Source organism: Silurus meridionalis, chromosome 4, assembly GCF_014805685.1.
Source record: "Silurus meridionalis isolate SWU-2019-XX chromosome 4, ASM1480568v1, whole genome shotgun sequence".
Lineage (NCBI taxonomy): Eukaryota > Metazoa > Chordata > Actinopteri > Siluriformes > Siluridae > Silurus > Silurus meridionalis.
In genome coordinates, this window is record NC_060887.1 from 22,244,054 (window position 1) to 22,268,144 (window position 24,091).

General features: G+C 36.9%; 1 protein-coding gene across 1 annotated transcript; it reads left to right on the plus strand.

Annotated features, from left to right (window-relative positions):
• Positions 1-1,413: 1,413 nt before the first annotated feature.
• bcl3 (BCL3 transcription coactivator) lies at positions 1,414-23,323 on the plus strand. Its single transcript, XM_046847870.1, has 9 exons — positions 1,414-2,320; positions 3,202-3,316; positions 15,358-15,466; positions 17,787-18,003; positions 19,480-19,568; positions 19,754-19,831; positions 20,106-20,273; positions 20,620-20,686; positions 21,524-23,323. The coding sequence occupies exons 1-9, from the start codon at positions 1,795-1,797 to the stop codon at positions 21,955-21,957; spliced, it is 1,803 nt and encodes a 600-aa protein (XP_046703826.1). The 5' UTR covers positions 1,414-1,794; the 3' UTR covers positions 21,958-23,323.
• The last annotated feature ends 768 nt before the right edge of the window (positions 23,324-24,091 follow it).

The window sequence follows — 24,091 nt, forward strand, 5'->3', positions numbered from 1 at the left end:
GGGCTCTCTTTATTGTCACAATCCACCTTTAATTGATATATATTCATAGTTTGAGACATGTGCTTATATTATGCCCAAGCTACAGCTTTGGTAAACAGAACTGTTTAATACATGGACATCATTAAAATAAACATTGAGAATTTAAGTGTGACTTAACTATGAGTAAAGCTTGAACATCTGGACAATGTCTATTAAGGGGTATTGCTTTTGGCTGTTGCTGGCCAGTGCCTGCTTTAATTCTTCTACTGTCCTTTAGGAAACTACCTACTTCTCTTTGTGCAGTTATGCAAATAATAATTGCTAAGGTCCGAAAAGATTTTCACTTCTGTTTGCAGCCTGGATTCCCATGAGTGTAGGTTTCTCGGCGGTATGCTATCATGGTACAGAGATAATATTACAGTTCACAAACTGCCAATTTACACCAAAGCTACTTTATGGAGTTTTAGGGACTTTAAGGTTTGTGAAGCCTTTCCGTTTGACAGTCTACTCGCCTGTAATGTTCAGGAAAGTCCCAAATTGGCCCAGGTAGAAAGTTAATGCTATAGTGAAGACTTTAAGATAGATTGGAATGAGGGAGAAAAAAAAACAGAGAGGTGGTTCATTGGTCTGAAAAAAATATTGTCATAGTGAGTTCTGGTAACTATTATAAAAAAAAAAAAAAAAAAGTGAATATGATGAAAGCATTGTTATTAGACAGACAGAAACACTGGCAATTGTGTTCAGTTTACCAAATGAATAAATGCACCTTAAGTATTACTGAGAAAATGACATTCTGCAAGAACCGAACTGTCATTATTACAGAAATAAGAGACCGCGTTCTAACCCGCTGAGGGCTGTACAGGAAGAAGTTGAGAAGAGCAGGCTTCCCGATAAGAGGCGGAGGAGGGAGATCCCCATGGGCTGCCCACTTCCTTCTGCGGCGAGGGCGCAAATGGTGAATCCATGCAATAAGATTACCGCTAAATGCGTCCATGCAGTCATGCGCTGTTTTTCAAAATGTATAGGAATAGATTTTACAGACATAAACAACGCTACTACCGGTATAACCCATAACACGAACTCAGCGTTTCAGATATGCTCAGTACACAGACTTCTCCACAACAGACAACTTGTATGCCATGCAAATGACTATAGTGTCGTTCTGTGCCTGGACATAGTAGAACGGATATGTGTCCTGGTGGATCATACAAGTAATAAAATGCGGTGGTTTCGTTTGGCAGGTGAAGAATCGTGTGAAAGGGTAAAGCCCGTGTGTGTTTGTGTGATTGATTGAGAGAGAGAGAGAGAGAGAGAGAGCGAGAGAGTGTGTGCGCGTGTGTGATTGAGAGAGAGAGAGAGAGAGCGCGTTTGTGTGTGTGTGTGTGTGTGTGTGTGTGTGTGTGTCGGTGTGTGTGTGTGTGAGAGAGAGAGAGAGAGAGAGCGCGCTTCAGATCATCAGACTAATCCAGTTCGCGACAGTGCAGTGTTTAACCCTTGAGGACGGCAGGTTACGCGCTGCGCACACGCCATTCTATAGTGATTCATCAACTGCGTGTAGGATATTTACTGAGAATGAAGCAACGGTTTAAGTAGCAGTAGTTACCTCGCTATTGTAATGTCGAGGTTTTGTGGCTTTAAGAAACTACAGTAGGCTTGTTTATAGTCATTATTACCATTCAGGATCTACAGCGCGAGTTGATCGGCTTCTTTAAATCCTGACTTGTGCATTATCCACCTGTAACACCATTTAAGATGTCACCGGGCTGATTTTTTTGTTTAAGGTTTTCTAAGGCAGCTTATTTACGATTCCTAACAATGACCATGAGCGGTGTAAACACTGAAGCATCTACGCCGCTCGACCTGAGGACCACAACAAGAGACATCACAGACCGAACTACAGGACCAACCAGAACACAAGTAGAGGATCGGACGCCAAAGAGCGAGGAAGTGGAGTGCACTTCCAGAGGATCTCCTTCCCTTTCGCCTGCGATTAAACCGGACAGCAAAGCATGCAAGGACAGCCCGGCTATCGTGCCATCTAAGGTGAAGTGTGAGGGGCTGGCTGCCAGTGTTGCCAAGTCACCGGAGAGCTCTACCTCAAAACTTCCGATAAGAAAACGTCCTGTCCGTCCGGAACACAAACCTCCGGAGCAGACAGAAAGCACGGCGGTAGAGCCACCGGTCAAGATTTTAAAGACAGATTTAAGTCCTAGTCCTGCGATAGAGTCCAAGTGCATCAGTGTTTGCAGGGAATTGAACGCAGAATCGCAGCAGTTGGTTCCTAACCCGGTTCCCGGAGCAGTACATAGCGACTTTCAGACATCTCCAAGCGCTCCACCATGTGAGTGATATATATTATTGTCTTTGTTTATTAAATGCATGTCTTAAAAGAATGGTGAGAATTTTATAAACTGCTGTTTTTTCCCAAAACCAGACACTATTACAGAGCTGATATTTATTCACGTATAGGGAAAGGTTTTCAAAAACTATGCATATAGTAGCCATTATGATGTAGGCTGTAACATTGTAACATACATAAGTGTATGTAATGTTTTTTTGTTTGTTTGTTTTATCATTTTATCATTGCTTTTTCGTAACCCGTGTGTTATTCACTCGTGGCAAAAAGTGGATAGCTCAAAGTGAAGATACACCACCCCTGAACTCCAATATAGCGCACGTCCTCCTCTGCTTCTGCGGGTATGTGTGCGTGTGCTTGTATGGGTGCCAATGCGTAAGTGTGTGCGCGCGCGCGTGTGTGTGTGAGAGAGAGAGAAAGAGTTTCGCAAAAAAGATTGCGCAGTCATGGTCAGTCCAACAAGTATATGTTGTCATTGTGAAACTTGTGTAATCAACAGGAAGTTTTCAGTTTGCTTAGTAGCCCCTTGCAGAACATGTCAGTAGGTCAGCAGCTGATTGTGAGTGAAATCCCAACTGTTTCTGGGGGAAACAGCCATGTCAGCGTTTTAGATCAGCCTCCAGTGCTTCTGTAGCTCAGATATCTAACCACACAAATGACAGAAAAAAGTTATCTTGAAGCTAAAACTTACCAATGTACCAGTTTCAAACTGCAACCATCAACTTTCATGATAGATTCTGGTTAACTGCAGTATTTGATCTATTTAAGGAGCGAGTTGAGTTATATGATGGCATAGTTAACCTATCTGCATTCTCTATGGCATGGTTGTGGATTTTTATTTGTCTTTTGCTTATTCATCATTATAGACTGCACATACGGTCACCATCCCCTGCTTACATTTCCCACCCTTAACCAATTCGAAGATGGTCGCCTGCGGTACGAGGTAGATTTGGCAACACACCAGGATGAAGATGGAGATACGTAAGTGATTTCTTTTTCAGGACAATACATTTCATAATTTTCATGTGTACCACCTTTTGTGCTTCAGGGATAATTTTTAATATAATATTACATTAACAAAATGTCCATGGGTGACAGGTGCTTTAAAAATAAATAAATAAATAAATAAATAAATAAATAAATAAATAAATATTAAAGTATTTACCTTCCTTCGCCTTGCCGCCCCTTTAAGCCACCACAGGTAGCTTTATAAGAAATTAAACATTCCCCCAATTTGGTTAACTGGCATTTCCCACACACCAGCTAGCTTTTCTCTATCACATGACAGCTACCATGATTCCTCCAAGAAGGTGAAGCAAACTGAAACATCTTTTAATTCTGCTGTTCCTTTTACAGAGCAGTGTAACAAATTCAGAGGAAAGCAATAACTGCCTACTTCCACATGCATGAGCTTACAGATACCTATGACTGGTTAAAGTTGTTTTGGTTTACAAAGAGAAGAAAGAAAATGTCCAACCAGCCAAGTCCAAGACCAACCATGACTTCTATATAGCGTTTATTTTTTTCTCTACACCACCAACAAGTTGTTATATACATTAGCACCCAACTGTCCTTTGATGCATATTAACTAAAAGTCTCTTCAACCAGTCATGCAATAGAGGTTAAGCAGCTTAAGTTCAGCCAACCAAGCTACTACAGGGTAGTAAACAGGCAAAGTAAAGTTGATCTACAAACAGTGTGAACTAGGCAAGGCAACAGAAGAACAGTAATCAAGTCAACAACACTAAAACCGTGGCAGAGAATAAGAGAATAAACAGGATTAAAATCATCAGAAATGCAGGGAATAATGGAAGTAAGTGTGTGTGTGTGTGAGGGAAACCGGTGGTTATAGCTAAAATCTGAAGGAAATGTGAAATAAGTGTGAGCTATGAGAAGTTGAGTCTAGTGTGGCCATGTTTGTAGGCTGCTGGTTGACCTGATATAAGCTACCCTGGTTTGCTAATTGGTGTTGTTAGTTTATTCACAAGATCCATGTTGTTATAAAAAAAAAAAAAACTATTCAACACTTTGTGACCAGAGAGATCGGTTTAATGTTGTTAATTTTGTAGATCTGTCTGTCTGCTTTAAGACTGTCTGCCAGGAATGATCTTTCCTAGAAGTAAGTTCGCTATTTTGTTGTGGTTTTGAAATGGTATTAGTCTATCTCTGCCCACCACATTCTTCATGCAGTTTCTTTCCTTTGGGGAGGATACACTGCAACTCCTTTCTCCTGTGATTCATCACACTGACTCTCTTTGGCATTGATTCAGTGGGGGGAAATGAGTGGATAAGGTTAAAAGTCCAGAGGCATTTTTTCATTAGACTCTGTGGTGGCGTAGTACTGGAGGCAAACAATGCCCGGTATTTCACATTATTTTGTGAGAAGCAGAGTTGCACAGTCAGGTTTGAATGAAAGGGTGACAATGTGTTACTAGAGTAAAAATGTTTTGAGGGAGCCTACAAAGCACTTCTGTAAGTACAATAGCATATGCCAAATGTTGCAAATGTGTACAGACAGCTGAGAAAAGCCAGGCCACAGATGAATACATCAAATGCTCGGTCATGCATGGACAAACACACCCTTACTGTAAGATCTAAACAACCACCCACATAGTGCCAGCTATGAAAATTTAAATGTCACTCTCAACTCATGTGAGTGAAACTTGGCTTTTCAAAAATGACACCTGCTTAATTGACACCAAAGTGTAGTCAACTAAAGAAAAACTTTTCATATCAAGTAAGCAAATCATATTGAAAGAGTGTACAATCTCAAAAAGAGAGATGGCTGAGAAAGGCTGATTTTGACCATAGAAATCTGTTGTGTGCTTAGATTTCAATTTGGCCTCCACACAGTCGTTGGAGGTTTTTCATTACACAGCCTTTATTGTTGTTTGTTTTTGCTCTTTTCACTGTAAAGCTTACCTTATCTCATATGCTAATGAATTAAGCTGGTAAACTGTGGTTTCTGGTATAACACAATTTCCTGGCTTGTCTTGTTACATCAGTAGCTTCAGCACACAAAACAACATAAAGCACACAAACACACACACACACACACACACACACACACACACACACACACACACACACAAACACACTCCCCTTTCTCTCTGCAGTTTTAAAGCTCTTACGTCAATGGGTGTTTCATCCTCTCACCTTGTTTTTTTCTCAGCGCCTTTTAGACCCTCATTTTCGGGAAAGCCAGTGTGTGCGCGAGTCTGCGGTTTACTCAGGTGTCTTTCTCTCTCTCTCTCTCTATCTCTCTTTTTTTCTCTCTCTCTGCCCTCTCTTCTCTTTTTTTATTCTTTTTAAATGAATGGGCTCAAAAACCCAAACATCCGCTCCCCGCTTCCGCTTTCACTGTTTTCTCTCTCTCTCTCTCTCTCTCTCTCTCTCTCTCTCTCTCTCTCTCTCTCTGTCTGTCTCCTTTTCTAATTCTACTTTCTAGCTCATTAACTCTTTCTGGTCCTTATATTCTTAAAAAATAAATATATAAATCATGATTATTTTCAGCTGTATTTTGAGATGGTATGCGTGATGTGAGAAGTGTTTTATAGAACGGTCCCTGCATGGACCCCACATGTGTTGTTGGCACAAGGTTTTGGGTTCGTAATTGTCTGAAAGGAAATAGTGTTTAGGATAATGTTTAGGTGGTGTCAACGAATAATTAACCAAAGATCAAACATTCTGTTTCTGCTCACTGTCACTGTATCTTGAAACAGGATATTTAAGCCAAATGTTGCTTATTTACAGTTGTATCAGTTGGGGCGGTGGTAGTTCAGTGGTTAAGGCTCTGGGTTACTGAACGGAAGGTCAGGGTTTAAGCCCCGGTATTGGCAAGCTGCTACTCTTGGGGCCCCTGTGCAAGGCCCTTAACCCTTAATGCTCCAAGGGTGCTGTATCATGTCTGACCCCAGCTCCTAACATTGCTGGGACATGTGAAAAAGGAATTTCACTGTACTGTAAAATACATGTGACAAGTATAAAGCACTTTTCCTTTCTTTCTACCTTCTCACCACACACATGCATCAACACATCAGCTCTTAGGTGTGTTAGACGTCAGTAATGAAATAAGGTATACTCAGCCCTTGGCTCTGTACTAACAGGAAGCAGAACAGGATGTCAGATTTTATTTTTCAAGTATGGTTCCAACAAAAAGTTAAATTTAGTGTCACAAATTATATTATAATCAAGGCCAAGAATGAAAAAACAACATTGGTAAAACTAATGCAGTTAGTGTGAAGTTGTTTATCCAGCACTTATAGCAATCAATAATGGGCTTGTTGGTGTTTTAGACCATAGTCCATAGAATTCTACATAATTGAAATCCAGTGATAAAAATCCAAATACTGAACATAATACATCAATCGTTTACTGTGGCTATACTGATGTGGAAAGGTGTGAGTGACATGGTTACATGATTACATGCACACAAACCATTGAGCAACTCTGCTGTGCTATAATTATAATACACAACACCCAACATTTATGAGTGTTAAAATAAGGGAAAAGCCAAGTTCCAAAGGAGAAATATTTAGAACCACAGTGTAGTGAGTATACTGTCATTCAGTGCTATTGCTTTAATGTAAGACATGGTACCTTTTAGTTGTACATTTTTGTGCACTATGGCTGCATTAAGCACAAACAGCAAAGCATTCAAGTAAGTCAAATAAAACAACTTCATTTACATGCAGCAGGTTGCAACATTTATTGGATGTACATTCATTAAAATGCAATTGTATGTTTGATGTGAATGGTTCAGGAGAGTTCTATCTTATTAAAAGGGAACTTTTTATTCAGATAGTAGCCAGACACACCTTACTTTAAGGGTGGGTTTTAATTGCACTTTTTTGTTTGCTTCCTGTTTTGTGTTTTTTTTCTGCATGCTAACTCGTCTCAGGCAAGAATAGTTTCATTTCTTTGCATACAGGGAGTGACATTTGTATTATCTGTGTTCATATTTTTAAGTGTAATCTGATACCAAAAAAGTGTCATAGAGCTCTGCAAAGAAAATTTAATCTATGTTTGCAATTTGTATTTATTTTGCTTGTTGGCTATCTATTATAGCTATCCATTATGGCTGCATGCCACACAAAAAAAAAATCAAAGACTCCTTATGATAACATTGTGTTCTTCTCGGTCTACTGTAATGTTGCTAAAACTCAGCTCTCTACCTGATTTCTGGTAAACAGTTCCACACAGTGCTTGGTGAAGAGCTTTTGTGCCATATACAGCTTCCCTTCTGTCTTTGTTTACTGCCAGAGCAGGCCATGCCACAGGGGATGTGAGGTTTGTGTGTCTTTGGCCTGCACAGGATGCCACACATACGCAGCAATGGGCTTTATCTGGGCTGCGGTCTAACTAACTCTCACTCACTTCCAGGAACCTAAAGTTTCATCTGTAGAGTAGCAGAGTCAGAGAGAACATTAGATTGTGAGAATGAGTGGATCAGCAATGAAGAGTAAAGACAAAACAGTTCTCTGAGTATAGTCAAGCTACTTCTAATGTACTTAATGCAAATTCAAAACAACAAATGTTATTGCAGCTGTTATCATAATTCCATAGAACCTTATATTAGGGTACAATGGGTGTATAAATTCCAAATGTGTCCAATTTTAAACACTATTTTAGGTGTATGCACATGGAATATGCTGCTATGACAACTATAATTTAGATACTAATCTAATCTAAAATACATACACTATATGAAAATAAGGTTTTAGATACCTGACCATGATTCGTGTGTGCTTTTTGAACATCCCATTCCACGTTAAGTCCCCAATTGCTGTTATAATAACCTCCATTAGATTCTGGAGTGTGGCTAAGGAGATTTGATGCAGCCACAAGGGTCAGGTACTGATGTAGGGTGAGACGGCCTGCAGTGTAGTCAGCTTTCCAATTCATCCCAAAGGTTTTAAAAAGTCCAACAAAATGCACTTATCTATTTAGATTAAAGTGTTACAAACTATGCACAGTGGGATTGTAATAATAATCCTTTTTTGTTACTCTGTAGATAACGCATAAATTGGGAATGTTCTGAGTTAAAATCTCAGCTCTGCCAAGCTGCCACTAGTGGGGCCCTTGAGCAAGATCATTAATCCTCAACTCAGTTGTATATGATATATATTATCTAACACCTGCAATACATTTCAATCTATTTTTCAATTACTGACCAATGATCATTGCACCTGCAGTTTCAGTGTCTTCAAAAGACACTGTACTCACCTTATCTTGGACCAAGCAATTTCCATAAATTTAGACCATTAAAAGAGAAGAAAGACATTGTGGTTGGCTCAAGATAGTCATTAAATGGTAGATCAGTTAATGCATATGCAACCAGAAGATTTATTTTTCTAAAGTAAACCAGATGCTCATTAAGTTTTGTAACATTGAATGACGAAGAATTTGCAGAAACATTATACACTTTACATGCATTATGTTGTCATTTGACTGTAATATCATCACTGGACACCATTATATGGCAATAGCATTGGAGGGATGGCTACATACTCTTATTGTCAGAGGTTGTATGTTACCATTTGGGTATTTGACAGTATCAGGTAGGGCCAAAACATGGAGAAAATAACTTATTAAAAGTTCTCCTTGCTCTCTGTCTGGCTGCAGCCGTTGCTCTATGCAGACTGTCTGTCTGTCTGGCGACATGGCATCTAGCATCTGTAACTTGGTAAGTGGTGAGTAAGTAAATAAAAACAATCCACTTGCTTGATCATATTGTCATACTAACACCGGAGGCGGGCTACTCTTCCGTGACCCTGTGTATAGCAACTATTACTAAAGATATTATATTACTCATAATATGTCTCTGCCATGCTAATTTTACATAACACTACTGGCATAATTTCTCAGCCCACTCAAGGACGCCTACAAAACTCTGAGACAAGAATGTATAATTTGCCAGAGCACAATAAAAAGTTTATTAAAATGCTCTTTTGCAGATTGCAAGGCTGCAACTAAAGATTATTTGATAATCAAATAATCAGACTTTTTGTTTGTTTGTTTTCGGTTAGTCGATTAATCAGTTATGGGTTTTTTTTGTAAATTAATGTTTTGCTTATTATAACTTATAAACCCTAATTCAGGGTTTTAAAAATAAAAAACTATTAACTATCTTTAGTTTTGACATTTTATAAAGCTTATAGTGGCTGCTAGTTGAAGAGCACATGGGGGATTTCTCCTTGAACAAATTCACTCCTGCTGGTTTGTTTCTTTCTGTAAAAAAAAACAAAAATGCATTTGAGAATGCAAGGTGAAGCAATTTGTGTCAATCAACATTTATATTGTTATGAATGATAATTGCAGATGGCAGATTATGCAGATTATATAAAATATAATACAACATTGTTTTGACAATTTTTGTAAAAGAAAAATACACAGACATTTTGTTTATTTGCGAAGATATAAGCATATAAAATATATATTTAATTACATTTTGTATAATAATTAAATGTTTGCATAAATTTAATATACAGACATTGAAAACAAGCATTTGAAATATAGCGCTCCAGAGTTTAGCGGCTTTTGCATCAGTTATATGGTCTGTGGGAAACACAGTGTTTAGTTAAATGGACTAAACAAACAATTAAGACAAATTAATTTGCCTTGATGAATTTTGGTAAGCGAATGACTTGCATTTCTTGAGGAATCGTTACAGCCCTACGTGGGACGCACACTTTTTCCTGCTACCGGTTTACATTTACATTTACATTTGCGACATTTAAGCTGGTGAGCACTCATCCACGAAGATATGTCTGTCAAGCATGCCGAGGTCCGAGTGGAAGCTGTGGAATCTGATGGAGGGAAAGAAAAGATAGTTGAGTGTCATCTGCATAGCAGTGGTAAGAAAACCCATGTGAGGATATGACTTCACCAATGGAGTGGGTATAGAGGGAGAAAAGGAGGGGACCAAGTACCAAGCCTGGTGGGACACCAGTGGTGAGTCTGCACCGGGCAGATGTGGATCCCCTCCATGTTACCTGGTATGAGCGACCTTCCAGGTAGGAAGCAAACCATTCCCATGCTGTTTCATGGATACTTAAGGGGTTGACAAAAGAGTCTTGTGGTTGACCATGTCAAATGTTGCTAAAAGGTCCAGGAAGATAAGTACAGATGACAGCTTGGCTGATCGAGCAGCATGCAGTTTCTCAGAAACAGCCAAAAGGGCCATCTTTGTGGAATGTGCCACTTTGAAGCCAGACTGGTTTGGATAATGGAGGTTGTTCTGTGAGAGATAGACAAACAGTTGGTTAAAAACAGTGCGTTCCAGAGATTTAGAAAGAAAGGAGAGAAGTGATACCGGTCTCTAGTTGTTGATGTCTGATGGATCCAGAGCAGGTTTCTTCAAGATGGGAATGAACCTTGGTTGTTTGAAGGTAGTTGGTACATAGCCAGATGTTAATGACTCGTTGATGATTGTGGAGATGAAGGGCAGAAGATCTTGTGTGAAGCATAGTTGAAGGGATTGGATCCAGAGGACAGGTGGTGGGATTGCAAGATTGGATGACTTGCAGTATCTCATCTTCTGTTAAGGTTGAGAAGCTTGACAAAGAGATGTAGTGGATTGCTGGCTGTGTTGTGTAGACCTGTAATCTCCGCCATTTTGCAAGCTGTGTATCTTCCCGTCACGCTAAACCGTAACTTGAGCAGCCCAACTAATCGATAACGGCATTCGTTGTTTCATTATAACGAATTACATTATCAATTATTATCAATCGATTAGTTGTTGTAGCCCTAGCAGATTGCATATATCACTTTTGAAAATGCCTTCATAGTGAGAACAAAAGTATTAATCTGTATCATATTTGATGAAAAGAATATTATAAAAAGAAAACAAAAAGTGTCTCTATGATAAATACAACTGTGACTTGAAATGCATGATGTGCTGTAGCAACTTGCCAAGCATGGTGAAGTAATTTATGGGAAAGATAGTAAGTCAGAAGAAAGCCAACACCTTTTTTGGCCTCTTCTGCTTTTTGAACTGAGAACCAGGGAACAGAGAATGTGTGACATAGCATTTTTCTTAACTGGCTACGTCTGTATGTCTGAGTCATGGCTAACTAAAACAGTCATTTAGTCCAGCTTCCCCTTTCAGTTTGATCCCTGCTGTGGCATTTGGATTTTATAGTGGCTGTTTTCGCCTAATAAATGATGGGAAAATATATTTCAGGAACATAAATGGTATGGTTATGTGTAAGGCCTCTGAAGTAACTACATCACAGAGACTAACTGGAACTTCAGTATGACTGGTGACTGGCTAGTTGTTTGTATAATCTTGAAAATCAGTTGTATTGTATGTGTGCAATAGAAGGAAAAAAAAGAGGCAAATAAAAGGAAAAATATGTGAGTATAATTTCTGGAAGTGGTGTGTTATTCCCTTTATTGTGATAGTATGTCACTGCTATTCGTCCTTGTTTTGTACTTTGTATGGAATGGCCTACATGAAGCAATCATGCCACTATGCTTTCCGTTTTCCATTTCAAGAAATAGTTGTGACTCAGCTGAGCTTATCTCCATGTCTGTGTGCTCATTCAGTTTTTAATCTTGCACAAATATAAAATGAAAGGGTTTTGTCATTGAAAAGCATTGATAGATGAGGGTAAAATAAAATTTTGTTTTCCTTCATTTATTTGCACATTTACATTAAGGAAGTGTGGTTTAAAAAATCCTGCTCTTTGTATATTTTTCCTGGTGAGGCACCATAAGTCACTAAACCACCATGGACCTTTTAAATTTGTTTCTTATACAGAATATTTAATTTAATACCAAAACAAATTTCTGCATGAAATTTTAGGATAGTAAGGACTGAATTTACAAAGACAAGTGTTATCTTTTTCAAGGTGTTCTGTAAGCATTATTACACAGGGACAGTACATGTACATGGGGAAAGTTGGTTGTCACTGAAAGGTCTTATAAATTATTATTCAAAACAGAAAGAACAGTGCCATTGTCCCAGATGTCAGGAAATGGCCTCAAACCAAAGTAGCTGTTACTGGAAGCCTCTCAAAAAAAAAAGCACACAGATCAGAAAAAAAAATGTTGACATCCTTCCAACATTTTCACACAGATCTACCTCTTACTGTTTTGCACATAGAGAGGTGGAGCTTTTTTCTGTGAGATGATGGGAGATAAAGATTTCCCTGCATTTACTGAAGTTGGTTGCATATGTGGACACTATGTGCAGAATGACTCATGTAGGTTTATGATTTTCACAAGCCATGAGTCACACATTCAGGTGATGGATCACCTAATATGATAATATGTCCATCATTTTTCCAGCTGTGTTTTGGGTGGATATTACAACTTCTGTTTGTGTGACAAAGACGAAATATCCCCATAATGGAAAAAAAACATCTGACTATTCCTATCAGGTGGAATATTCTGATGATAATTTAATGAAGTTCTTTCACAAAAATGTTAGCTTTTATTTTAAAAGGTTTTTTTTTTATCTTTTTGATTTGCTTAAAATTAAGGTTGAGTCAGATTTATGGGTACACATAGTGTATATTATCCATATTAATAAGTATGGCAACTAAAAGTCCTTATAAGGATATTAAAACACGTGTTTGTAGGCATGCAATGCATAGAATTGATTTGTATTGCGGAGACTGGAGTTTCATATGATGTTATCTCAGACACATTCAGGAATTGGTTAACATCTAACTTGTTGAAGAGAATGTGTGGTTTTGATTTATTATGAGTGATTAGTACAGTGATTAGTGATTAATTCCCATTTAAATACCAAATAAAGGTTTAATGAAAAAATAAGGTAATTTTGAATTTGATGTCTGCAACATGTCTCATAAAATTTGGGACAGGCAACAAAAGGCTGAAAAAGTAAGTGTTACTAAAAGAACAGCTGGAGGAACATTTTGCAACTGATTAGGTTAAAAGGCAACATGTCAGTATCATCTTAGAGAGGCAGAGACTCTCAGAAGTGAAAGATGGGCAGAGGTTCACTAATCTACGATAAATTGCATTGACACATTGTGAAACAATTTCGAAATGATGTTCCTCACTACAAAATAGAAAAAGACTCTATATATCTCATAATCTACTCTACATGATATCATTAAAAGATTCAGATAATCTAGAGAAATCTCTTTGCACAAAGGACAAGAGCAAATTCAACATTGGATGCTTGCTATTTTTGGGCCCTCCTAATAAAATCATGATTCTGTAATGGAAATCATTGCCTGTGTTCAGAAACACCTTACAGAATTCACTGAACACAGTTCGCCTTGTCCTCCACAAATACACGTTAAATCTTTATCTTGCAAAGAAGAAGCCATGTGTGAACATAGGCCAATGATCTTTGATATGCAAACACCTTTTATGCATTTAAAACATTTGGCACATCGTGAAATGAAAAATATAACAAAAAAGAGCCTTGACTGTTAAGCAGCCAGATTCCTATAAGACAAAAATAAAAAAAACGGGACACATTCCTCTGACAAAACTTCAGCAATGGGCTTCCTAAATTCTCAAATGTATATGGACTGTTAAAAGCAGAGGATACGCTACAAAATTTCTTAAGATGCATTTCAGCCATCAAATTTAAAGTTACCTAATTTTATTTTCAATGGTATATTTCCCCAGATTATAGTTTTGTTTTTGTTTTTTTTTGTCTAAGAATTTTTATTGCAAAATTGCACTTTTACATTTTATAACAAGACCATCCCACCCACCCCAATAATTCCAAGCCAGAACAAAGGGACATATGAAGAAGTTTCTACTACACAATTAAAAGAGGTTTTAAAAAAAAGAAAATACATGATTTAAACAAATAATAATACAAAAACTACCCCTCAGTGTAGTAAAGAAGAAAAAAGACTTATACGTCCCCTCAGTCTACCTCCAGGATACGTACATCATTGAAGTAGGTCTGCTCATATTATAGTTTTGACATGTGTCTATGTTCTATTGTGAATATAATATGGGATTATGAATTTTATTTTGTTTTTATTTACATTTTCACAGTGTTTTTCACATTTTTTACAACTTTTTTGGGGGGAAAAAAACCTAATACATTTACTATGTATTCAGGTAAAATAATTTGCCATGTCAATTGTAAATCTTGCCAAATGTGTTCTTCAATAGTTGGACTTTCTGGCCTTCTCTTCCCAGAGTTCATCTCTCAATAGTTCAATAGGATTTAGCTTCAGTGACTGGGCAGGTGATTCCATGATAGATAACACTATAGCCAACTGTTTGCCCTGTAATTTATGCTTACATATGTTTTGGGCCATTTTGTTGTATGGCTAAGTGGTTTCCAATTAGGTGCAGTCTAGATGTAGCATTGTTGGTTTAGTATTTCTTTAACCTGGAATAAGTTTCCAAACTTTCTTGCTAAAAAACAACCCCAAACCATTAAGCCTCCACCTCCACATCTGTTGATGTTAGGCAGTCTGCTAACATATTTTACCGTGTTCTGTTAGTTATTCTGTTCAAAACTATCCCAAAATATCAAATTTGTACTAATTTGTTCACAGACTGTTTTTTTTTATCCAGTCATTCACTGTCTAATTCTTGTGTGTTTTTGCCCTTTACCTAGTTTGTTGCATATGAACAATAGGAGCACGCATGTGTCTCAGAAACAATTAAAGACTTGATGTTTTCAAACTGTTGACAGGCATTGTATGTACCTTTAAAGCTTTATTCTATAAGCTGATTTGAACTACACATACACTTTCTCAGGTAAAGGATGCATAGTTTATATACAAGATAGGTACCCCTCATGGTATCATTCCAGAGACATAGAAAGATACAGTTTGAAACTCATAGCATGATAGTGTATAAAAACAAGTTATAAAACTTGAGAAAAACCTGAAACTGTTAAGAACAGAAACTCTTTGATTTAAAATTAGATGTATGATCAAATGCCTCCAAAACGTTTGACATATTATAAGTTCATTGTATGGATGATACATCTGTGTGTGTGTGTGTGTGTGTGTGTGTGTGTGTGTGTGTGTGTGTGTGTGTGTGTGTGTGTGTGTGTGTTATTGCAGGGCTCTACACATTGCTGTGGCACAGGAAAAAGAGCCTGTAGTTCACTGTCTGATCCACATTTTGTGTCAAGCACGCAAAGACCTGGACTTATATAATAACCTAAGACAGGTAGGATACATACACTTAGACACCTATACTTAACAATAAAGAATATAGTAACACCTACAGAAAATATTACACTATGTAGTAGAAAAAAAAAGAGGAAGTACATAATTTCCTGGTAAGTAAATGTTTTTAAATGAACATCTTCATGAGCATGGTGCATACTGTACACCAGGCTTCCTGTGACTGGGAACTGCCTTTCCAACTTCCCACATTACTTTTACGGCTTATACTTACTGGAGTGTCCCCAAGCTTCCACATTCTGTTTTGTTCTGCACTCTCTCTCTTTCTCACTCTCTATCTTATTTTTTCTCTTTCATTAAAGAACCATTTCCATCATTCTCATCATCTGAGCTAGCCACTGCATGTTTACTCAAACCTCAGAAATCACCATACTTTATGCTGAGGTTTCATGCTGCAAGCCAATTACCAGAAGCTGCGCCTCAGTTAAGTCTGTGAACTGTCAATATGTCTTGTGTGATATCCTGTCTTCATTCACATCAGTTCCCCAAAACCGAACAACCGTACATTCCATTTAAGAGCATGTATTCATGTTTGCATGCACCAATGTGTGAATGCAACAGATTTTTTAAAAGACCTTTTTTTCATTTACCAAAAGACAATTTTCCAAACCATCAATCTGGGATAAAGAACAAATTGTGTTTCACAACTGTGTATAGACTTCCCCTATATGACCTTTTATACTATATATATATATATATATATATATATATATATATATATATATATATATATATATATATACACCTTGCATGAAAAGGAAGTGCCATTTTAATAAAAAAATAAAAGTTTTAAATTTTTTCTAGCTCTGCTGCATTTTTATTTTATTTTGAACCTGAGCTAAAGTGTGTTGCAGTGCGAGCAAGGGTGCTTGGTAAAGCAGCTGCTGTGTGTGCGTGTGAGTGTGTGCGCACAAACTTAAGTATCCTCATTCCGAGAAGTCACATGATGGCTTTCACATTCTGCCTGTTTCTCAACATACCTTCTTTGAATCACAGGGTAGATTCAGGGACTTCCCCTAGTACACGCTCGCTCGCTCTCGCTCTCTCTCTCTCGCTCTCTCTCTCTCTCTCTCTCTCTCTCTCTATCTATCTATCTATCTTTTCTGTCTGTCTTTATCTGCTATTGAACACCTGTTTTTTATTATTATTATAATGCAATCATATGCAAAAAAATTATAATACTAAATAAATAATAATAAAAATGTATATATATATATATATATATATATATATATATATATATATGTGTGTGTGTGTGTGTGTGTGTGTGTGTGTGTGTGTGTGTGTGTGCATTCTACAAATATATCAATACAGACTTAAGATCTAAATTAATGTAAAGGATTACTTTAGACCTTTATAAGATTTATGTTATGTAACTATTTTTCCCCAGCTTGCACATCCACTCACCCCTTTCTTTTTTTAAACTTCATTTCAGCCAGAAATGTGATTCTAAAGATACACTGCAGGGGAAAGGAAAGGGATTTTCCCTCTTTAATCCAATTGTTCCACTCTCCCTCCTCTTCCACTCATTTGTTTCTGGCATTTGTTTCTGGCCATCCCTTCTCCATTTTTCTTTCTGTTTCTATATAATATTTAAAGCTGCATTTTTTTTTATTTGTTGGGCCTGTTCTGCACCTTTTTTGCTTAAGTAATGATAAGTAATGATAATCTTTACATTTATGTTCACAGTAACTCCAGATACAAATAAAACACTGAACAAATATGATTGATCTCTTATGCTTTTACTATTTTACTGCATTTGTGTAACACACATACACAGCCCAGTGTAGGATTATGTGACATCTGATGACTCAGACCTGATTCTCAGATATTGGATCATTTCCACAGGAAGGGAGAGCCACGGGCATTGTGACACCAAAGGAATTTCTATTTTATCACTGTACTTTTCTCTGTCTGTCCTTTTTCCCTTTTTTTGCTTGAGGTGAGCCAGTCCAGTGCCAACACATCGACTAGCATATACTAGAAAACCAGTGAAGAATATCCAAGTGAAAATTCAGTAGAAGGGTTTCTGGTAGTGTGTGTGTGGAAATTCAATAGAAGGGTTTCTGGTAGTGTGTGTGTGTGTGTGTGTGTGTGTGTGTGTGTGTGGTTAAGCAAGGCTGTGTCTGAATTGTTGTCTGGATTGAAAGTGAGAGGTTGTACTAGTACCAGAATATAATTCACAATTACAGTTTAAATCTATTTTTCTTCTGTCTACTGTTGTGAAAATGTATATGAAATATAAGTGAGGATGGAAATACAAGTGATTTTCTTTTTTTTTTTTTTATCTTTCTGGTCTTCAGACTCCTCTACACTTAGCAGTCATTACTCATCAGCCTAGAGTGGTGAAGGCTCTTCTTCAGGGAGGAGCAGACCCTGGAGCACTGGACCGTAATGGACAGACAGCATTGCATCTTTGCTGTGAGCACCAACAGGATGTTTGTCTACATATAATACTCTCCCACCTCTCCCAATTATCAAGCTTCCATTCAGCCTGCCTAAACAGCAGGAACTTTGAAGGTGAGTGCTAAGTTTCACTAAATCAGGTCAAATGCAATGCTATAGAAAGCACTTTTAGAGGTTTCTTGTCCCTTGATTAAAGAGTGTTTAGATATAATAGAAATAATAAAACCTAGCTTCTGAATGTCCACAAAATAGCACTTTTTTCTAAACATGTTACACTGCCATATAATGCAGCATAAACAGGAATTAGAAGAAATGTTAGCCTTTACCCTTCTCCTAATAAGGGAGAAGATTTGAGCGGAAAATATGTATATTTAAGGATATATTTAACACATACTATTTCAAAACTCTGGGTATTATTAAAGACTTGGAAATCACTTTCCCTGCATTCAAGGTCACTTTTTGACAAGATTTTAAACCATGGCTTTGCCCAGCCATGCATAAAAGCATTTGTAAGGTCAGGCCCTGATGTCAGGTGAGAAGGTCTGGGGTGAGGTCTCGTTTCCAATTAATCCTAAAGGTGTTTGTTTTGAGGTCAGGGTTCTTTGTAGGCCATTCTATACCTTTTTCAGTTTAATAAACCATGGACTTATTGACCTCACAGGCAGTCTACTCCTGGAATATGTTCGGACCCCTTGGTTTCATTACAGCAGTTTGGAGAGGACATACATTCTTTTGGATTTTATTTAAAAAAAAAAAAAAGGTTTACTGACATTATGAAGCACAATATTATTAATAATTTGTTTCTAAATGTGTATAGCTGCTAAAGCATAATCTATAAGCTAACATGCAGGCCTAAATTTCAGGAAATTACTAATTGTATATTGTATGTAGTTTCATTTATTCGCTGGTGAGTTTTGCAAGACAGCGGAAGCTTTTCCATTCTCTCCTTAAATGTGCATAATCTGATAAAATACAGCCAACATTACTGAAGAAAATATGCTAGGTTTTTTCGAATGCAGCTAGTCAGTCTCTGCATCTCTCTGTAGCATATCTATCATTTGGATGTGATTGTCACAGATATAGACCAGGCGTCAGAAACCGGAAATAAACTACAATGTCTTTATTGAAACTCAACATTCAAACACAAACTTATCTTGAGCACTTCATCCAAAGCGTAGCCAGGTGCATGGCAGTCCGGTGAATCTATTGTAGCAACAAGTAAATCCAACAGTAAGAGAGGGTGAATCAGGACCTTATAAAGGGGAAAGTTACTGGGGAACAGGTGAAGGTGATTAGAGCAGGAGGGGCTGAGTGAGAGTTTGAGCCTTGGAGGGAGGCTTGGCTGGTGGTTCCCTGCCAGTGATCTTGTGTGAGAAGAAAAGTAAAGGAGGACATCTTAATTTAGGTACAGAAAGCCCCTGAAATCACTGAAAGAGCTTATACTGTCAATCATATTTATTTTTTTGTTTTGGTATTTTGCCCAACTATGCTATTTGAAGCTTAAATAGATTCTGGAAATCATGTTTGTTTTTAGAAAACTGATTACAATATAAATAAAAGGCTAACATTTTACCATGTATTTAACTTTAGGCTTAACACCACTCCACCTAACTGTTCAGGATGGAAATAAAAAGTTGGCAAAAATGTTACTGGACAGTGGAGCTGACATCAATGCTGTAGTAAGTAAAATCTATATCATCTACCATCACACCAAAAACTTTCTCATAGTCATTGACCTATTATGTAGGTGCATTGTATCAGTATCCTTATCTCAAAAGCAGTGCTCCAATGTACATGTAATGATCTGTTTTACCGTAATTGCAGAAAGAAATGTAATGTCAGCTCTGTTGTCTTTCCACCACAGGATATTAAGAGTGGTCGTAGTCCACTCATACATGCTGTGGAGAAGAGCTGTATGGAGATGATCAACTTCCTCCTTGAGGTGTGGTTTTATTTCTGTTTGTTTTCTGTTGTATTTGTGTTGTGTGTTTTCAGTTATATTTCCTCAACAGCTTATGACTCAGCTACTATCTAGGCCTTCCACTGAAGTTACACAGTCACTTTATTCTATCTTTTGTATATCTGGAACTTATGTGTGCATACACACACACACACACACACACACACACACACCTTTTATACACATTCACACATTTAATTAATATTTTGATTTGTTAAACGATACTTACTTTTTCCTCTATTGCTATTTCTCTTAGAATGGATGCAATGTGAACTCCCAGTCATACAGTGGAAACACAGCTCTCCATATTGCTTGTGGCCGGGGAGAGGTTGAGGCTGTCAGAGTCTTACTGAAAAATGGAGCTGACAGCAGTCTAAAGAATTACCACAATGATACTGCTGTCATGGTGGCCAAGAACAAGAAGGTACAACAGGGAAAAATAAAGAATGAGTAAAATTAATGTTAACAATTAGTTACAATTACATTAATTTTTTAATGATACAGAGTTAATTTGTTTTTCCTCAATTTCTTTTTACTATTGTACATACATTTATATGTGTGTTGACAAATTAGAAAATAAACTGATTATTTTCTGGCATGTCATTAAAATGTTAATGCTGCCCATTAGTGGTGAATACCAGTATATACATGTTACTGTCTTTGAGGTTTAGGAAAATCCAATTTATTGTATATAAAACAGCATTATTTATTTATGAAATATTCAGGTGAACAATAAAGATTATTTCTGCATTTCTGCATTTTCTGGTCAGGTCTCTGATGTTTTACGTGGAAAGCCTTCACGAGGTCACAATCTGAAAACACAAACCAGCTTCAATGGTAAGATACTTATGCAATGCAAAACTCATGCAATACATGCTATAGATGTAGCAGGATGTAACCCGAATTAATATACACTATTAGAGTTGAACAGACAATATGTTCTAAAGGAATACAAATACAGATTATAAACAACTGGCAAAGTATTCCTACCCAAAAAACCATTTTAGAAACTGCCCACTTTGGGTTTTTTATTCAAATATGAAAAATACATTTAATAAAATAAAAAAATACAAATACATTTGATAGCCACATTACACCCTTAATGTTAAAAATGTGCCACAATTAAATGTGATATAAGAATGAAAATAGGGATCATATTTGCTACATGTATATATTCATACATAGTTTAAACTGCAAATTTGATTCTATATTGAATGTATTGATGCTTAGAAATTATTATGTTATGATGTCATTAAGCAAGTTTTGAACTGAGTTTATGTTTTGCCAGAACTGCATCTGAGATCTGAACCTAAATGTATTTCTAAAGCCCCAAGCTTTTATAGTCTTTCAGAAACAGTAGTTGTCTGTCAAACAAGAGGAACAATGGGCTTCATAGTAATCAGCAATTATTAATTTGTAAAAGAGTATGTTTTATTGATGGCTGCTCAGAAAGGAACTTTACCTGAGATTAAAATTTAACTTTTATTTCCACATAATTACATATTTTTACCTGCTAGTAGCTGCTTACTTTAGAAGGAACAATGCTTCTGCCTTGCTGTGAAACAGTAGTTAATCTGATACAATACAACAACACTTTCTAGTCTTTTAAACTGATTCTTTAAATTTTTGAGTACATATTCGACAACTGGCTAACATATTCTCTAATAATTTCAGGTACCCCATCTCCAAACCACTTAAGCCTTTCCCCGCTGGCCACTCCCAATCCCCATCGCAGTGCATCTCTCTCTCCAACAGCTCCACACACCTATTCACCACAGAGTCAATCAGGAGACAGCAGATCAGGGAACCTGTCACCAGCGGAAATGCAAGAATACGAATATGTGCTTCCTATATATCCCTTTATCCAAGCACCCTGTTTTGACCCACATATACATTTAATGACAGGTCACTCTACTTACCATCCCAATTTTGTACAAAGACAACCCTATCCCTCAGATACAAAATTCATCCTTATTCCACCCAGGAATATGCCTGTCTCTCTTCAGTCACTATCCCAGTCCACTGGCATACAGTCACGGCCCTCCAGTCATAACAGTGATCAATCTGACATATCTAACCTTAGTACAAGCACTGGGGAAAAAACATAAGCAGATGGAGAAATGTCTATATACTTGCACATGTTTTTACTGAACATTTAATAAGGAGTCTGGATAGATGTGGCGGGCCCATCTTAAAAGATTTTTTTCATGTAGCCTATAATTTATGCTCAGATGGAATATTGTCTTAATTGCTTTGATTTGTTATGGTTCTATTTTAAAACAATCTCATTCTATCTGAGATGAGAAATATTGTTTTATAAAAAGTATATATATATATATATATATATATATATATATATATATATATATATATATATACACGCTCTGTCAAGTTAATAGAGGTTAAAACAACTATTATTTATACATGTTTTATACATACAGTAAAGATGAAAGTCTTAAAGATGAGTATATCCTTCACATTTCAACTATTTTAGTATCTTCTCAAGGGACTTTACTATAGAAATGAAACATACATAGAAATGTATTCTGCTTGGCAGGACCATACAAATTTGTGTATCTTGTATTAAAGCAGCTAAAATGTGGTGCTTTGAGTACAATTTTCTCACACTGACCACTGGATGTTCGACATGGCACCTCATAGCAAAGAACTCTTTGAGGATTTGGGAATTAGAATTGTTGCTCTCCACAAAGAGGCCTAGACTATAAAGAAGATCAGTAACACCCTGAGTTACAGTGCCGTGTACAGGGTCATACAGAGGTTTTCCAAGATGGGTTCCACTTGAAACAGGCCTCAAAAAGGTCCATTACATAATTTGAGTCCTTGTGCTGTGTGTCAGATGCAGAAGCAGGCTTTAAAAAAAAGATGCATGAGTGCTGCCAGCATTGCTTTAGAGGTTGCAGAAGCAGAAAGTTACGCTTATCGTCACTCAGACCATATGCCACACACTGCAATAAGTCGTTTTGCATGGCCATCATCCACGAAGCAAGCCTCTTTTTAAGCTGGCTCACAAGAAAGCCTGAAAGTTTGCTGAGGACAACCTGTCCAAAAGCATTTTCTGGAACCATGTCCTGTGGTCTGATGTTGAGTTTTCAGAGGACAGTAAATCTGTACTGCTATACAAACTGCACATTGACTTCTGTAAAATATATCCAAGTTTTATTTCTGTAGTATTGTCCCTTGAAAAGATACTAAAATGATTGCTGCATGTGTGCGCATATATATATATATATATATATATATATATATATATATATATATATATATATATATATATATATATATATATGCGCACACATACATATTTGGGTCAAAAAGTCTGAGACTGCATTTTTCATTGTTGTAATGTTAAAAGATTTCTGCAACATAGTACCATGGAAAAGTATTTTTACCCTTCCGGATTTATTTTTTTATTTTTTTGCATATTTGTCACAATTAAATTATTCAGATCATTAAGCAATCTTGCTTTTTCTTTGCTGCTGTAACAAAGTAATTTCCCCACTGTGGGACAAATAAAGGTATATTTTATCTTATCTTAGCTTACCTTATCTTACCTTATTTTATCTTATCTTAAGCAATGTTTTATATTATACAAAGATAACCAGAAGAAATACAAAATGCATTTTTTTAAGTGATTTCATTTATTAAAGGAAGGAAACTTACCTGGACCCATGTAAAAAAAAAAAAAAAAAAAAGGAAAAGAGCCCAGAACAACATCTAAAGAAGGCCTCACTTACATCTACAGGCCTCACATACCTCATTTAAGGTCAATGTTCAGAAATCAACAATAAGAAAGAGACTGTGCAAAAATGGCATTATTGGGAGAGTTCCTAGGCAACAGCAGCTGTGACCAAAAAGAATACAAAGGCTCATCTCACATTTGCCATCTTAAAAAACATCTATTTCCAAAACATTTGGGCAAATATTCTGTGGACTGATGTTTTGGAAGGTGTGCATCCCATTATATCTGGCATAAAATTAACACACCATTTCATAAAAACATCATACAAAGTCAAACACTGTGATGGGTTGGGCTTCAGAACCTGGATAGATTGTCATAATTGATAGAACCATGAATTCTGCACTCTACCAGAAAATCTTGAAGACAATGTCCAGCCATCAGTTATTGACCTCAAACTTAAGAGCATTTAGGTTATGCAGCAGGACAATGATCCGTATGACAAATATGCAAAAAATAAAAATACAAATAAAAATAAAAATCAA